Source organism: Juglans regia, chromosome 11, assembly GCF_001411555.2.
Source record: "Juglans regia cultivar Chandler chromosome 11, Walnut 2.0, whole genome shotgun sequence".
NCBI lineage: Eukaryota > Viridiplantae > Streptophyta > Magnoliopsida > Fagales > Juglandaceae > Juglans > Juglans regia.
The window spans coordinates 25,190,356-25,209,971 of record NC_049911.1 but is presented as its reverse complement, the minus strand read 5'-3'; the positions used below and the strand labels follow the sequence as shown (position 1 = coordinate 25,209,971).

At 32.5% G+C, this 19,616-nt stretch overlaps 2 protein-coding genes across 2 annotated transcripts; both read left to right on the top strand.

Annotated features, from left to right (window-relative positions):
* The first annotated feature begins 628 nt into the window (after positions 1 to 628).
* On the top strand, positions 629 to 1,555 carry LOC108994123 (histone H1-like). Its single transcript, XM_018969217.2, has 2 exons — positions 629 to 806; positions 911 to 1,555. The coding sequence occupies exons 1-2, from the start codon at positions 744 to 746 to the stop codon at positions 1,352 to 1,354; spliced, it is 507 nt and encodes a 168-aa protein (XP_018824762.1). The 5' UTR covers positions 629 to 743; the 3' UTR covers positions 1,355 to 1,555.
* Positions 1,556 to 5,619: 4,064 nt separating this feature from the next.
* LOC108994122 lies at positions 5,620 to 6,325 on the top strand. The gene has a single exon (XM_018969216.2). The coding sequence runs from the start codon at positions 5,749 to 5,751 to the stop codon at positions 6,190 to 6,192; it is 444 nt and encodes a 147-aa protein (XP_018824761.1). The 5' UTR covers positions 5,620 to 5,748; the 3' UTR covers positions 6,193 to 6,325.
* The last annotated feature ends 13,291 nt before the right edge of the window (positions 6,326 to 19,616 follow it).

Below are 19,616 nucleotides of genomic sequence, written 5' to 3'. Positions count from 1 at the left end.
ACTAAAAAAAAAAATTAAAAATAAAAGTAAGTGTGGTGTGTGAGGATGATGAGTAGCAAAACTCTTAAATTTTATACGCACAAATCATGAGTAGTGCTCATCAGATCTTTTAACAAAACGTGATATTATATATATATGTCGGAAGATGCATGGATGATCAGCAATTAAGTGAGATGTTTGACGACTTGCGAGCTTCTTTTGAAGTACTTAACATATATGGTCAGAAAATATTGGCATTTCTAGAGATAAAATGTGACAGTTTAGGAGTTGATGATCTATGATAAGGGATTAATTTTTTAATTGTATTTATTATTCCTTACAGTTACTGTTTTTGAAATGGGAAAAAGACTTCTCGATCGGTCCAATTCCATTTGATAACAGTCGGATAATGTTCCATTTGACATTCTCTATGATAAGTTGATTTCGTTTTTAATCTCTCTCTCTTATTTTTAGGTAGCCCACGAAAACACGATCATGAACACAGGGCCACCACGTCCAAAGTCCACCCAACGCAAATTAAAATGCGAGACTTTTGCGACACTGCCGGCCCACTTCTACAGCTTCAAACATACCGAACAACCGCCAAAACATATCCAAAATTCAAATTCAAATACCCCTCCTTTGCCATTATCATTACCATTTACCACCCTCCATATTCAAACTCCCTCTCTTTTAAACTCACAAACGCACTCAAAACACCGACACACACACACAGCAAGTCACCAGAAGATACTTTCAGAAAAATGGCGAAAGCAACGGTTGCTGTTGGAAATAAGGACAAAACCCTTCATCCCCCTTACTTTGAGGTCCTTCGGTTTTCCCATCATCTTTACTCTTTCTCTCTTTCTTCTTCTTCTTCATTTGTTCTGTTTTGTTTTTTTAAAATGTTTTCTTTTCGGTTCTTTGGCAGATGATAAGCGAGGCCATACTGACTCTGAAGGACCGGACAGGCTCGAGCCAGCAAGCAATAGCGAAGTTCGCAGAGGAGAAGTACAAGAAAGTGTTGCCACCCAATTTCAAGAAAGTCCTCTCTGTTCAGTTAAAGAGGTTTGTCAAGTCTGAGAGGCTTGTGAAAATCAAGAACTCCTTCAAGGTCTCCTCCACCGAGAAGGTCAAGTTGGCAGTCAAAGAGAAAGAGACCCACAAAAAGAAGGATAACAGCACCAAGACCAGGAAGGCCGTAACCCCCAAGAAGATTGCAGAGAAGAAGGGTGTGAAGACCAAGAGGCTCAGTCAGGTTAAGACCCCGGAGAAGAACCCTAAGAAGATTAAGAAGAAGAGCTTGACGCCGATAAAGAGGAAGGCTCCAAAGCCACAGGGTTCCTCGAGGCCGGCCAAAAAGTCTAGGAACTAGGAAATGTACTGCACTGGTTATCTCCATTAATTAACTGTATTCGTAGCTGTGGTATTAATTATGGTAAAATATGTTACTTTTTAATTTTGCCGCATCTTGCGTGGATAATGTGGTACTGCAAAGAATGCTTGTTGATATGGTTGCCTTGTCTATTTCCAGTTTTTTATTTTATGTTTTGGATAAACTTGTTCTTCTTCTTAACTATGCTTAAAGTTGTTTCCTTTTTCTTTTATGCCGATTGTGTGTTGACGGGTGAAATCTTGAGGAGTTTTCTGTTTTCTAAAAGGATTTTAAAAAACTACGGGCTATAGATTGGAAATTTGATTTTAAATTTAATAACAGTGCTGATGGATTCAATGTCTTAAATTTTATTTCTTCCCCTTTCCCCAAATCGATGAAAGAGATGTTCATCCGTCTCGATTGTGTGTTTTCTGGGGAAAGTGGGCCATCTGGATTCTGGGTTGGTCCGCAGAAAAGAGTCAAGGATTTCCAACCAATTACTGGAGGACCGAGTGAGAGACTTGTGCGTGAGAACGGAATTGAAGTAGGACAGTTTAGGAGGCACCGAAAGAATGCGGTTTGGATTAAATATGAAAATGACTCCTGGAGAAGGAGATTCTCATTTCTCAGTTCTTGTTGCTGGGTATTTTTCATATTAAATACTCGAAGAAATGACTTGTATTTGAGTGGAACTTCGAGATTAAACCAATGGAAAGCTGCCAATTTTATAACTCTTGTTCTGTTTTTTTTTTTTTTATAAATTTATAACTTGGTGTCACCATCAAGAAACATTATCCATCACATATGCATTATACCTAAAGAATTTAAACAATATATCTGCAAGTCTATGTGCTGAAACACCAAATATATAAGTTACATGAAATTCATATCCAGTTAGCTTAAAAAAGTAGTGGTGTGTTGATTTTTTTAATAAATGTAATGAATTTTATAATAAGTGGTGCATTTACATTCTGCCTGCAAAATAACATATTTGCATCAGCCTACTATTCATCACACACTTTACACACTTAGTGTATTGAGGTTTAAAAAAAAAAAAAAAAAAAATTTAAATGCATGGTGTGTGAAGTGTGTAGGTTGATGCATAGAATTACCCCGTCACAAGGTCAAATTACATAGGAGCAATCTATAAGCTATATTAAAATATCTTGTACTATATATGAGTGTGGTATAAAGTCATATAATATCAATAATTGTGTGAAGCTATAAAAGGAAAATGGTTGCCATCATTAATTTAAAAAAAAAAAAAACTTTTTTATCAATTACTATTTATTACTTCACATCTTATAAAAAAGTTATAAATATATGATATGTGAGTAAATAATTATGGATGAGTAAAATTTCTCTATATATAATATAAAATGTAAGTACATTTTTATAAATAAATAATTTGCAAAAGTATATTATTGTATAAAAATTCCTTCTATTTAAAATAAATTTGTAAAAAATTTATAGAAATAGTTATATTTCTAAATTTGCTTACTCATATATGTAAAGTTTTTTAATGAATGAGTTATATGTAAACATAAAATTATGATTGATTATTAAACTAAGCAACTTGTATAACAGTTTGGGTCGTACAAATTTGTATAAATTCGAATAATGTCATATTTATTATTTTTATAGTATTATCTCTATATTTGTAATGAAAATATTTTAAAGATTATCAAGTTCCTAATACTAAACATATTACTTGAATCATTATAAATATCATCCACATTGACATATGAATATATATAAGCTTTATAAATATATTAGCAATTTTTTTTTTTTTTTGTCAAGATTTATAAATAAAATATAAATAATCTATATTAATTATATATAAATAAATAAAAACGGCTAGTGAACTTACTCAAGCTCACTGGATTATTAAACAAGCAACTCGACGAGCTCGTGAACATAAAAGACAACTCGATTAAAAGCTCGAATTCAACTCGTATTTGAATAAATTAAACGAACAAGATTTGACAAATCCCTATTGACTCCAACGCGACTTATTTTCGCACCTTTTTATATATAATTATTGTTTGAGAAATAGATATTACAAGAAAATTACTTATTTACGACCAGTTATTTTTAATAAAAATAATTATTTTCTATCGAAATGAATCTATTTTGTCGCAAATAATCGTTATCATCACAAATAATTTATCACAAATATTTATTTTTTCCGTAGTAGGTACGTACTTCCAAAAGATGAGTGATGGTTTATAATTGCTGGGAGCACCCTATTTCCCTAACTACTTCGTCGACCGACCATCAACGACTTACTAATTTCAATTCACATTCTTTGGAGATATATATATGTTTACAAATTAAATGTCATTAAAAGTTTGTACGTTAGGATTGAATAGCTTTGACTTGCAATATATATTGTGACCGGCAAGATCAATTATATTATTATCAATTAATAATTTATATATCCTCTCAACCCCTAACGATGCTCTCATACATATATATATATATATATATATATGTATGCATGCATGTACATGGCCTTCGGATATATAACAGCAACTCCTTAAGCGGGACAAGATCAGACAAAGAAAGAAAAAGCTTAGAGAGAGAGAGAGATATATATATATATATATATATATATATATATTACTACTAAAGGCTGTTTGTATTTATATCCCATCTCAATTCACTTCAATTCATCTCATCTTATTATTATAATTTTATTAAATTTTCACGTAAAATATAATAAATAATTCAACTTTTTTAAATTTTAAATTAATTTTTTTAAATTTTTACATTAAATATAATAAATAATTTAATTTTTATTCTATTATTTACAAATTATTTTAACCCATCTCAATTCATCTCTAAATCCAAACCACTCGTTGTTTTATAAACATGGCTTGGCTTGGATGGATATTGCAAGCTAGTAATGATATATATCACGAGTGGAAAAGAATGTATTGTGATAAAGAGGAAGTCACGATCCTGCGTAAAGAAAAGACATCCACCCACTAAATTCATAAAAAAAAAGTCTATGCCTATTATTAACAATAGGGCATCACCACTCAGTGAGCATCCAAAGCAATAACTCTATCTGGTCTTCAAATTAATTGCTTTTTAATTAACTACTTATTCTTCTTTCTTCTTTTTAAATCATATATTATATGTATCACTCGTGTCACCACAAAACTAAAGTTTTTTAATTATCTGATTAATTTTAATATAAATAAATTTTATAATATTTAATTAATATTATCCATATACAATCTCATAAGAGAATTAAATACGATCGATAATCATAAAGAGAGATCACATTAAAATAAATATGCAAATTAACATTATTCCAACGAAAGCATTGATCGCGTTATGTTGCTCTCTCGCCATCTACGTACGTACGTACCCACCCAAACAAAGTCATGAAAAACACCTCAACTCCCACTTTAGATCCAAAGTCATACCAGCAATCATTATATATATATGTTCTCTTTCAAGTTGGGATCTCATGTCCCTAAATATTTCACCGGCCCTCTCATCTGGCCGGCCTGTTTCGGACTCATGTAAACGTTAAATATTACACCTAGCTATCTATATATTAGAAATAAATAATTTAATTATTTATAATTATCGTAAATCAGATCATAATACTTGTGACGCAACAACATTAATAATAATCATTCAATACTATTATATATTATGTTACACATTTCATATGGATTCATCTCTGCAAAAGAAAATTATTTATTGCCAATTATAAATATGTAATAATCTCAGAAATAAAGGAAAATTAAATGCAGTATTTACGTCAAACATAACCTAATTAATTAATATTACTTCATACAACGCACTTAACGTGAGTGTGTGTACATATATAATTTAATTATATATATAATTTAATTTTGATCAGTGAAATTTAGGGTGATAAAAGAGAGAAAAATGTGATCAGGCCGCATGACCATGATCAACTTGCAATATACATTAATTATGCTAAAAAATATAATCTATAATGATATTAAAAAAAAAAATTAATTTGGTGCTTGGCACGTGCCATGTTCAGCCTTATTAATAAGGACAGCGACACCCGTGAGAAATGCAGTTACGTATTAGCTTCTGCTATTTATGATCACCACCACCCCACCACCCTTCCACTGGCCTCCAACATTGCATGATACATAAATCCAATAATGAATATATATATATATATATATATAAATTATCATCATATACGCATATGCATACATACATAATATACATATATATATGTATATTTTCTATAATATTCATGCCTTCATTTATTTATATACCGAATTTGTCAACCAGCTTCAATAGCCTCTCTTTCTCTCTGTCGCTAGCTCTGTCCACCACAGTCGTGTGTTTTCTGTCAAAGAGAGAGAGAGGCAAAGAAAACAGCAGCAACAATGGAAGGTGTCTCTACCAGCACGTACAAGAGGTTGAGAGGATACTGGAAGAGGAGAGGCTACGAGAGGTTAACTGGGTCGACTGGCCAGAGGCGGAGGATGGGAGCGGAGCAGCTGGGTTCCGCCCGGGGAAGATCACGGTTCTGGCGGATCAAGATCACGCCCAAGCTCCGCGTCCGGAGAGTGCCTTCGCCTAAGAGCTTCTTCGTGCGTCTTCGAGACTGGTACGTCAACCTTATGCTCAGATTCGCCAACTCGCCACTGTGCAGTACTGCCGGCGCAGGGTACGGCGGGGCCGTTTCGTGGGATGGGATCGGTGGACTCCAGGGACGGTCACTCAAGGAGTACGACGAGAAGGTGATCGTCGAGATATACAAATCCATGGTTATGGCGCAGGGCCATCTGGTGCCTCGCGATGCTGCAAAACTTTGCTCGCAGCGGTAATTTTATTGTATTTTTCGTCCTTAAATTATGAATAATCAGATTGTAATTGTTGGTCGCAAAAAAACTCATTTTTCGCTTTTCTGTGCGTTTTAGTGAAGTTTATATATATTGAGAAGTAGTAGTGATCGATCAATTTAATTGAAATGATGACAAATTAGTCACAATTTCTCGATCCTCTAATTAATGTTTCGTTAAATCATCTATCGTTTCAAACGTTATAAGTATGAATCTAGAATTAATTAATAGTAACTAATTCTTGGGAAGATTTAAATTATATATATATTTGCTTTCAAAACGTATTATATATAGCAGTACCGCGTCGTCAAGCATTTCTTCAATGATATATGTAATAAATAGAGCAAGTCCTGTTGGGTCTAAATAAATAAGCTCTATGGACGACGAAAGAGCCTCTAGTGAGAGAATCAATTAAGGATGGAACCTGTAATATTCATACTCGACCGGAAATCATCGCCGATCAAATCCTTCTAAGATTCGCAGAAATAAGTCCGGACGGAATATTGGGGCTGAAAGGACGCAATTAACAAGTAGAATCATGCTTGAAAGGGAATATAGTATACGGGTCAGCTTCTAGTCATTCTCTATCTGTGAATATACTAAATGTGTCACCATGCAGCAGGTATGCTCTAGAAAATGTTTCTCAGGTCTATGTTATCAATAGATCTTCTAACTTAAGCAGATCAGAAGTATCTTCCACTGGGTTTCTTTCTGATTAGACTAATTTGTTGAGGCATCGTCGAAAATTGCATCAATAAGAACGTCTTTGGCCGGATTGTAGACCATATATATATATATATATATATATTATGAGAAGCCAATAAAAGTACTGTGATCGACATGAGAATGTCATAAAAGAAAGAATAAAATAATATGTTATTAATTTGTAGAAGCTGGTGAGTTTAAAAAATAATAAATATTGCCTTATATATGAGCTGTGACCCGATTCATGTAAACTTGCTGTATTTAATCATCGGGAGGGGAATCTTTTCATGCATGTGTTAGCAGAAAAGCCGTGCATGTAAATGCGTGCAGACGTAGTAGCTAATTATAAATTATTTCTGCTTTTTTCGTGAACGATTTGTCCAGACAGCTAGCGTAGGCGCCAGAGATTTCATTCGGATTTCATTGGGGTCATCACTTAATTGTTGCATACTGATCCCTATTTTCAACATATTACAGAACATGACTTGTATTTGTCCCCCCATATAATTTCTTTTAATAAAGCTCCAGCTGGATGTTTTTTATATGTTTTTTTTAAGTTATTTTTTATATAGATTTTTTAATATCTTTTAATATTTTTAAAAAATAAAAAATTCAGAATATTATTAAAAAATAATTTCTTAATAAAATAATTCAGAATATTTTTTAATTTTTTTTATAATTTTTTATTTTACTTCGTGATTAAGAAATTATTTTTTAATGATTTTTTTTTTACTTTCTAATCAAGGAAGTGTTTTTAATGATGTTCTAAATTTATTTTATTTTTTAAAAATATTAAAAATTATTTATATAAGATTGTAAATAATATATATCCTATATTATTTATATGTATAGTACTTATATTATATATATATATATATATAAATATATATATATATATATCCTAGATTGGAAAGACTCAAGAACCCATGACCTAAAATCAAGTACTACATGCATATATATGCAGGAATGAAGGTTTAATGAAAAGTAAAAATAAAACATAATTACCTGATTAATTACCAGATAATTATCCAGTAATATAAGATCGATATACCTCGCTCTAAATCTTGATCCTGCAAGGAGTTAATCACGTTCAACTCGGGCAAAAATAGTACTAGCAGAACCAGACTATGCAACTCTCGCTGCCTGCTTTTAGAGCTAGCTAATCTCGTTACAGATTAATTAATTTCTAACTCGATTCTTTTATAAAACATGCACATCCATAGCTAAAGTACTGATCTCCACATGAGAGTATCACTAGGACAGTAGTACTAATTAATTTTAGGTCAGATACTATATATATATATATATGAGATATATACACTATATATAGAGTTAAATGTATTAACATAGACTCCACTGATGCCTCAACAAACATCACTGCAGAGAAATCAAGTGCAACAACCATCATTGCAAAGAAATCAAGAGCTACTGCAGAGGCACCGTAGACACCTTTCTTTCTATTTTTTGTCTCAAGTTGTAACCACTTTTATTCCTTTCGGACTTTCTAGAATGTTGTACAAACTTTATATAAATCTGCTACACTAGCACAATAATATAAGTAATGAATTCCAGGAATTGTGTTATTCTATTATGGTATCTCAGAGCCAGAGACTTACAGTCTTTGCAAATCTGATCCATGGCCGTCTCTAATCCCCTTCCCTCTCCTCCCTCTACAAACATTTCTTCCTTTTCTCATCTTGTCACCACTAAACTTACTACCGATAACTATCCACTATGGCAAGTCCAAATCTCTGCTTACCTCCGTGGGCAAGATTTATATCAGTACGTTGATGGCACACTTACTGCTCCTCCAGCATCTCTTCCAGATTCTACTGCACCTAATCCAGCGTATTCCTCTTGGAAACGTATTGATCAAGCTGTTCTTAGCATTTTATTCTCATCTCTTTCAGAGTCAGTCCTTGGCCATGTCCTTTCCTCAAACACTTCTCGTGCGCTATGGCTTTCCCTCTCCTCCCTATTTACGTCTCACTCTCAAGCCAAGCAGTTTCAAGTTCGGTTTCAATTAGCCAATCTTACCCGTGGTGACCAAAGTATTACTGATTATTTTAGTAAAGTACAGTCTCTAGCTGATATTCTTTCAGCCACTGGTTCTCCATTACCTGATCCAGATTTTGTTACTTATCTCCTCACTGGTCTTGGCTTAGCCTATGATGCTTTTATCACCTCTGTGACAACACGAGCTGAGCCGATTTCCTCCAATGAACTATACCAGCTATTGCTAGTACATGAAAGTCGGCTTGCTCATAGTGCACGAACACCTTTTTCGGTTGAGCCATCTGCGAATTTCACCAATACCAGTGGACGTGGTTATAATTAGTTCCGTGGTGGACGTGGATGTGGTCGCAATGGCAGAGGAAGATCTGGTCATCCTTCACGTGGTGGTCACAGCTTCTCACCTGCAGTGTAGAATACCTCAGCACCCACACAACGCCCATCCTGTCAGGTTTGTGGGAAGGTAGGTCATGTGGCTCTACAATGCTTCCATCATTTTGACCATAGCTATCAATTTGCAGCACCTACATCTCTCTCCGCCAACTTCACCACACCAAGCGATTTTCAGAAGTCCACCTAGTACCCAGACTCAGCTGCAACTCACCATATAACACATGACTTCAATAATCTGAATCTCTCTTCAGAACCATACTGTGGTAGTGATCAAGTGTGTGTAGGGGATGGATCGGGTCTTCCAATACAGAACACAGGTGCTTCTTCCTTATCTTCTACATCCTCCTCTTTCTTACTTAAAAATTTGCTTCACGTTCCTAACGTCACCAAGAATCTTATCTCTGTGTCCAAATTCTGTAGTGATAATTCCTGTTACTTTGAATTTCATGCCTCTTTTTTTTTCTGTGAAGGACATCTCGACGAGGTAGACCCTCCTCACCGACACTGCAGAGAAATCAAGAGCTACTGACACCTTCATTAGAAACTTAAGCTTGGTTTTTCTTGTAAAGGACCTTGGACCTCTCTCATATTTTCTTGGGTTGGAAATTATTCAAATGAGTAATGGTTTGCTACTGTCCCAACGAAAATACATTAAAGATCTTCTTACCCGCAGTAATATGTTACATGCCAAGTTTGTCACTTCACCCATGGCTGCATCTTCAAAACTCTCTCATCTGGATTCTCCTAGTTTTGATGATGTCACCATGTATAGAAGCATAATTAGAGGATTATAATATTTGTCTCTCTCAAGACCCGACATCTCTTATGCGGTAAATAAGATGTGTCAGTTCATGCACACACCTAAATTACCTCACTGGGTGCAACCCATACTACGATACTTGAAAGCTACAATCAATCATGGACTCTACTTCTCCTCTCAATCTTCTTTTCAATTGCATGCCTATTCAGATGCGGATTGGGCTGGACATCCGAATGATAGAAGGTCTACGGGCGGATATTGTATTTACTTGGGTAACCACTTGATCTCTTGGAGCTCCAAAAAGCAACGAACTATTGCAAGGTCCAGTACTGAAGCAGAGTACAAAGATGTTGCCTCTTCAGCAGTTGAGATTATCTGGCCTCAAACACTTATTTCAGAACTAGGGTTACCTCTTAGTCATGCTCCAACACTGTGGTGTGATAACATTGGAGCCACCTACTTGGCTGCCAACCCAGTTTTTCACTCGAGAACAAAGCATATGGAGATTGACTTTCACTTCGTCAGAGCTCGAGTTGCTGCCAAGTCTTTAAAAATGTCATTCATCAGCTCTAACGACCAACTCGCTGATATTTTCACCAAACCATTAGTTGCGGACAGATTTTTCAGACTTAGATTGAGTCTCAAGATTGTTGATACACCCTTGGACTCGAGGGGGCGTATTAACATAGACTCCACTGATGCCTCAACAAACATCACTACAGAGAAATCAAGTGCAACAGCCATCACTGCAGAGAAATCAAGAGCTACTGCAGAGGCACCGTAGACACCTTTCTTTCTGTTTTGTCTCAAGTTGTAACCACTTTTATTTCTTTCGGACTCTCTAGAATGTTGTACAAACTTTATATAAATCTTTTACACTAGCACAGTAATACAAGTAATGAATTCCAGGAATTGTGTTATTCTATTAAAATGGTCTCTTGATCATCATCATTGCTAATTTGTTGTTCAACTTGGAATTTTTATGTACAAATTTATTCCTCAACTTTAATTTACAGCTTCTTTAGCTTTAATATGTAGATCAGGTTACTATTTTTAATGTTTTAAATTGTTTTAAGCACCATGGTTAATATGTCAACCCAGCTTGAATCAACTTAAAAACAAGTTTCAGGTATATATAATAGGCCGTACGTGTGTGTGTGTGTGTGATATCGGTGGATTTAAAGGATTATCCAACAACTGCATTCATGCAAAAGCTTCCGATACATGATGTTTAAATAATCATGTCATTATTATTTATGTTTCTTCATTTTGACTAAACTTGTTTTTGGCAATGAGATCATGTTAAAGATCATCAATAAAAGATACGTGGATGTATGTAAATGCAATTAGCATACAACTTAACAGAACTCGAGTAGCTAGGAAATCTAATTTATATTTTCAAAATTTTTTTTATATACATATAATATACATATAATATATATTAAGGTTTTTTATTATTTTTACGGTCACTTTCTTAAAATCTTTGGCATGATCATTAAGAGATTATATATGTTTCTTATAATATTGAAGATTATCGATATTCATCAGCTAGCTGTCGTTAGCTAACTCATAAAATTAAGAAACAATTTTGTTCATAAAATCAAGAAGCAATTTTATTTGTTAATATTTTCTACTTGCAGATAGAATAGTATTGAACATATTTTGAGTTCACTAAAATTAAAGAACACATTACATATATACCTTTTCTATTATACAATGTTAATTTAACAATATTAATATATAATAATCATGTTCCCGCTTGAATAGAATATCCAATTAATTCATGTGCAAGTCATCATGTTCTTAATTAATCATGGCCTATCTAAGCAATTCTCCTATATATGTATATATATATATACGTAGCCAATCAATTTGTAGGGCTCGGCTACCTCGTCTTATATATAAATATATATATATATATATAGCTATATATCTCCGTGTGTGTGTTCCCTATAGTACCGTTATTAATTCAAACAAACGATACCTACAATATTCTTCCTATACAATAGTCTAAAGACCATATGAAATAGACTAATTGGCCTTAATGGCCCTTCATTCCGATCGATCGATACCTCTCTCTCTCAAAATGTAAATAAAGAAGTAATTAGAAGTGGGGTACTATATATATATATATATGGCCACAAATTAATTAAGATGATCTAGACATCAGCCATCAAAAGAAGAGTCAAAGTCTTCATGAGCATGTTTAAGATATATGCTCATGGCGACTGGACTCCAAGTCATGAGTGGGCTCGCACTTGTAAATTTTGTCATGCGACTACTTATTTTTCTAATTAGAAGTACAGCTAGCTAGCTTTAATTTTCTAGTGTACGTTGGAATATTATTGCATGCGTAGTTTATGATTTTTACAAAACAACGACGGACCACCGAAGTTTCTTGGAATTACTTGCATATATATATATATATATATATATATAATATATATATATGTATGTGTGTGTGTGTCTAATTATAATATTAATTATTTTAAAAAAAATTATAATATTAATCTGTGAATCGATATATATATATATATATTAATTTATCTTATATCTAGGGAAGGGCCAAGAACAAGAAAATATGTAAAAAGGGAAAAAAAAAACAAAAAGATAAAGATCAGAAAGAAAAAATCAGGGTGTTTAATTTTAATATTTTATTCATGTGATTGATGATCCCCTTATAAATAAAATATCGTACTACAAAATGATCATGATACAAGTCAGTACAATTAATTATAAAAACATAATATATCCTGATGATCTTCAAGCAGCTTAATTAATTTCATGTTTACTGTAGACATACGTAATTAGCTCAAATTTATAAGATGGGTTGTTGATCATGAGTGAGGGCTAATTAGTACAATTTAATATGTAGCTGCATGGGCTAATATATAATTAACTAAATCCTAGCTCCTATATATATATATAATAATTATATAATAGTTTATATATTGAGACTATATATGTAGCATTAAACTTTATCTGGTTATTACAATATTAGGTATGGGCCGTATGGCAGAGCTATGGTCCAAAACGAAAATTCATAGATTGGGTGTGATCAGTTGGGCTCTTAAAAGGATGGACAGAAGAACTCACATGAATATTTATGGGCCCCAACAAAATATCTCAAAATTATGCCGTACGTATCAGAAAATAAAAATAAAAATAATAAACTGCATATTTGTAACAAGCCGATTAACTTGGGCCCAATCCAAGCCGTGGACTCTTCTATCTTTTTACTTCTTTTACCCTTTTGTGTTAGGCCTTAGACTATTTTACTGGATTTTTGGATTGTAATAAGTAGTGGGCTTAGGCCCATAACATCAACTAATTGCAGATTCTAGTCTTATTATCTTGTTGTTACTTTTAGCTCAGGCCTAATACGTGAGTTATATTGTATTGAGCAACTTGGCTCTGAAGGATTATCTAGAACCTTAATACAATATTTTTCTATTTCTGATCTTTACCTCTTTTCTTTTGAAGGTTAGGTCAACTTCGAATCTAATCAATTTCCTTATATTTTCTAATCATCCTAACACCACCTATAAGGAGTGTTACAGTATTCTTCCAAAGTTAGAAGTTTAAGAAAATTAAAATAAATAAATAAATAAAACTAAGAAAAGGACATCACCAGCTTGTAAAGGACATCACCTATGTGTGTGTGTGACATAATCCCTTAAAAAAAGGGTAGATTATTGGCTTGTAAAAAGTGGACAAAGTGGCTTCTTTATGTAATTAACATCATACCTAAGCAAACTATATATAGGGCCAACTACGTTTTACTTATAAATTATGTGACTCATCAACCAATTAAGGTTACGTGTTTATATATATAAAAATATAGAATTTGGGGTTGACAATGATCAATTAATTTGAATCTCATTTTCTAGTTTCTTATCAACTTAGCGTGTCCATCACGAATTTGGCCGTAATATTTTATTATTTCTATTTTTCTAATGTTTTTTAATTCACTTTGACATATATATATATATATAATTAGATGAATATTGACAACACAAAATGCAAGATTAATGTGATCATGAGTTGTTAGAGCCTTAATTAACTAAACTAAATTAAGCTTAATTAATTTGTCTCCATCCACGAGGTCTTAAGATCACTTACATTTCAACCAATCCCAAAAACTTCCTTCTAATTCAAGTACAAGATCATCAGCAAATCCTTTCCCCCTGTTAAATATATATTGCAGCTACCTTGCTTAGGTGGGAAGGAAAAGGATTTTAATTTATGTGTTTTTTAAGAGAATATAAAAGATGTGTTATATATATGTATAAAATATATATAAATTAAAAGTCAAATAAGCATAATTTGGGGACTCCATTTCTTTGGCTTTGTTGAGCAAATAAGCGGTTGAAGTTGATTCAAAAAGCCAATCGATCGAGCTTCTGATCATGTCATGATCTTTAATTACCCACCTCCCATGCATATTTGATCTCTAATTTTCAGAAGAAGTCACGGACTGTAGTACTGGTAGTGGTAAGAGTTATATGCACGTGTTGTACGTGTAAAAAGTTAAAATATCCACCGTCCACCATGCATCATGCACAACATGATCTATATATTACTGGTCAATGATTCATAACCCTTTATATTTGCCGAGAAAAAATAAAAAAGATTCTCAACTCTGGACTGTCACATGTAACACGAGTGGTACAAGAGCTAGATAGCAACAGTACTTTACACTTCTTTTGTTTTTCTTTATTACTGTTCCTCCTAATGTACTAAAAGTTGATGAAAAGCCACGACTTCGTACTATATACTATTCATTCAAAAAATACACAAATTAATGCCAATTATCAGTGTCCACATATATGCAGCGACTCATTTTATTCATCATTTTTATATTATACATGATGTTAAATAAATTTTTTTACTCATTATCTATATACCACATATTTAATAAAAAAAAATTATATATGATTTAGAGATCATCAGTAGAATTTTTCGTAAGTGGGATTTACTAGTACTACACGTGTTAATTAAACATGCAGTTTTACAGTTAGAGAACCAATAAAAAGAAGAGAGAATTTGAGGCAAATGAATGAATGAATGATCATCCCCTAACTTCCTTGGCCAATCAAGTACCAATTAATGAAAGAGCAAATCAAAGGTGATTGATTCAGCAGTCTAGAAATTTATAAATTGTTTTGAATTATGGTCTGAAATGATGGGAAACAATTGCAGATCTAGGATTAAGGGTACTGTGCTTGTAGCTTAGAGATTGTTTTAGAGATTTCATTGGGTAGATTCACAATCTTTGTCACAAGTAGACGAGTAGACATCAACTCCAGTTTTATAGTTTAGAGGGGGCGTGCATGGTAAACTAGTAAAGTACGTACGTAGAATCAAGTATATCCATGCAGCGTACGTTTAGTAGCAATATCTGTGTTATGCGCATGATGTCGATAAGGAAAGGGGTCGGTGATGATGGGTTCCAAAAAATACAAAGTGGAGCAATTTTGTAGGAGGTCGTGTCATGTCATGGCAGCTATATAAATTTAATTCAGAGGCTCACGCAACTCATGCTGCCTTGGAATATCACTGCACATATTTTAAGGGCAAGGTATATAATGGAGAGGAGCTCGCTCCCTCCCGTGGGAATTCTTGACTAAGAAAGAACATGTATAGAGTTAGGGGATGAGGGTGAGAGAAGGAGAAGGTTTCTATCATATTAAAGCAGGAGAGGAATTAGAGTAGGCTTTTTAGAATGTACAGCTTTATTATTATTAATCAATCATCAATGCGCGCTCAGGTGGATAATGACGGCTCGAGCGAGGAGGGAGGGAAGGGTTAGTGTTCACGCCAACGGCAAGATTTAAAGCAGCCAGAAAATGTCAGCGATCGACTGATCAGTTGCATGTAATCATGAAATTATTAAAGACTCCGGTATTTGAAAAAGAGATTTTTGACGCAGCACGTTGGAGTCAAATATATACGCTTGCAGAAGGAGGAGGAGATAAGGAGTGCTACAACGGCTACTACTTTGTAACGTCTCTAATCTATTCTCCCCCAACTAACACCTTGAATTTGTCACTGCTTATTATTTTATTAATTATTATTCTGCTCCTCTCTTCGCTACTCCTTTCATGCCTACGCTTTGATTCCCCATTCAATCTAATTAATTAATATCATCGTCGGAGGTATAGCTTACTCTCGTCAAAGTCATGCATGTGTTTCTCTTGTTTGAATTGAAAGAGTATAACTTAACTTATCTTATTTTATTATTATAATTTTTTAAAATTTTTATATAAAATATAATAAAAAAATTAATTTTTTTAAATATTAAAATAAAAATAATATTTTATTTAATTTTTAATTTTAATCTTATATCAATTCATTATCCAAACCACTTAAGGGATCATGAGTTTGAGTCTTTGACGGATACGATATTATAGAAAGAAAAAATATGAGATCGTTTTGTGTTGATGATCTTTTTTACTCTTATCTTTTTACTATTATGTGTTGACAAAATGCTTAGAGTCTTTTACGCGATTCTCGTGTAATTGACTCTCCTATGAATCCATCCATCTAGGTCTAGACCCCTCTCTATATGTGTTCTAACAAATAACGCCGTGATTATGGTCGACCCTAAAAAAGGGAAAAAACGAACATGCTTTCTGGATTTTTTCAATCATACTAAAGAAAGATAACAAGTTATATACTAAAGAAAAATAATACGAAATCAACGAAACAAATATTTGTTCTAATACTGTATAGATGTCATGTTGTCTATCAAAACCAAGAAAATGAACCGAAATGTGCCGCATTATGTCACCAGCTTGCATGCATGCTCCTAGCTCTCCAATCATGCATCCTACAGCTGTATGATTCATGAATGTGTACTCTATAATATAAGATGTAAGTGCTCAACGAACAGTACGCCTCTATTCTCACGCCATTTGTTTTGATCAATTGGGGCTCGACCATGCTACTCTAACTTACTAAATTGCGATTTTTTTAGTAAATAGAAATGCTACGTATTATTATGCAGTGCATAACTAGCATTGCACAATTATTTTAAAAATAATAATATTATATATAGTCGTAAAGTACATAAATAATATTGTACAATCATTTTAAAAATAAGTAGGATCGATTATTAAAAAATTAATTTTTTACATTTACCTTTTCAAACAAAATTGTGTAGTACTTAAGCAATGGACGATTGTAAATATCATTTTATATATATTACCTCATATAAGTTGTATTATTTATTATATTTCACTTGTAAATTTATTATTTAATATCATGTTATAAAATGATGAGATAATGATGAGAATTGAATGATGAATATAATTTTTTTTATTATTAGCATCTCACGATAACCCTTGTTGAATTGAAAATGACGATAACATTTTTACCGACTAATAAGCAACTCGACTAATAAAAAATGTGTAAATAATAGTTGTAATTGTGAGTGTACAAGTATTATATAATTATTTTAAAAAATAAATAAATATAAAATTAAAAAAAAAATTTAATAATAAATTTTTTTTTTTTTTTAAACGAAGCATATTGCTTGCATTAATATTGCTCTAAAAAAGGTAACTCTGGTTATGAGCTTAATAGTAAAGATAAGCAATATATAGGTGGGCGATCTCAGATGAAGAAGTGTTTTTATTTTTTGATGAAGATCGATGATCATTAAATGATGGTGGAGGCCAGGCTGTTGGAGGGTACAGACTACAGAGTAAGATGTGTACGGACTTTCGATGGGAACACACTGCACTAAGCAACCAATCTATAAAAAAAAATTAAAAAAATAAAATAGCCTTGTATTTATTTTTATTTTTATTTAAAAATCAGAAATCATAAAAACGCATAAACCAGCAACAGCTGGGATTTGCGCAGGAGCACCGTACGCCCTCGCCTGCAACCTCCCTTCAATGGAGATTTGACATCACCGGCACAGGTTAAAATAATATCGTTCCACGTGGCACAAGTCCACTGGCTTGACCTAAAACAGATTGTCTCCACCACCTCTCTGACTCTGACGCACGCACCCCACTGGCTGCCTTCTCTGGTGTTTACTGATCTATTCACTAGATCTTTCCTCTCAAATGCATCGTATTTCGTGTAAAAAATTTAGTTTTTTTTAAGATTACATGTTAAATTCGATCGCTAAACGACAGGACATGGAACGGATGGGGTCCACACTTCACAGATTCCTATGAAACGGTGGGCATAGAATTGCGATGTAAATGCAAATTCAAAATTGATATGTGGTATCTAAATTTAGATTTTATGTTGTGAATTCCTATTTTAGAAGATGAATATTAATATATCATTTGGTTTTTTCTTTTTCTTTTTCTTTTTGCTTAATTTAGTAACTGTGTGCAGATAGATTGGATTTGTTTCGTTTGCTGTTTTCGTTTAATTTTCAATTTGCTTCCATGTCGGGTGACCAAAATAATGCAGTTCCAGGACGACACGCCGTGTTGTACCGTTTTGTTTTGGTCAGGTTATATTAGACACAATATCTTTCAAGGATACGACCAATTATTTATAATAATAATAATAATAAATGATATTTTTATTTATAGAAAAATGATGTTTTAACGTGTTGTTTTTGAAAAAAAAAAATATAATATTTATATTAATAAATTAATTTTTTAATAATATATCTATATCTTTTTTGAAAATAATATGCGATGCTTACATAATCTGAATTGAATATTACTTTTATTTACATATTTGTTGAATACTGAAAAATCATATACCTATTTCTTAAACAATAAATATTTATTTAATTTTGATAAGGTAAAAAAAAAAAAAAAAGAGTTTTGTTATATACAAACAAGTTTTCGTATCAATCTGCGTACTAATGTTATTACATTCATATTCTAAATTTAAATTAACACTATTTTTAATAAAATCTATTTTCTGACTAATCATATTAAATAAATACGAATATTAGTACATAGAATCATTTACAATTAGATTTAAAAAAAAAATCATATGATGCTAGGCTACTACCAGTAATGACCACTAGGCATGCCGTTTAAGCAAAGTTCATTTTTTTTATTTTTCCTTTTTGACATTTATTTAACATCTTTAAATATTTTTAAAAAATAAAAAAATATTAATATATTAATAATTACTTCTTTAATCAGTAAGTAAAAAAAATTTAAATATATAAGTAGTTAAAATGAAGGAACAAAATAAAAAAAGAATACTAGCATTATAATTTATTGAAATTATATTGTGATATTGTAGGTTCGGTGATTTTGAAAGGAAAAATATCAGTGTTTTGGGGCTCACATCGTCTTGGGAACTTATGCTTAATTTAATAGGTTTACAGCTAAATTAGAGAGGAATCCTTGCTTGCTTTTTCTGAACCATTACGCCAATTTTGGCTGAATTTCTCAATAATGTAGTTCATGGGAGAACATGGTGAGGTGTACCATTAGATTTTTGTGATCATTCTACATGGTGGAAGATCTGTCTTTTTTTAAGATAATCACGTACTAATCAAATATGTATTTATTAATAAGTACAATAGATACGTACCCTTTTAAAT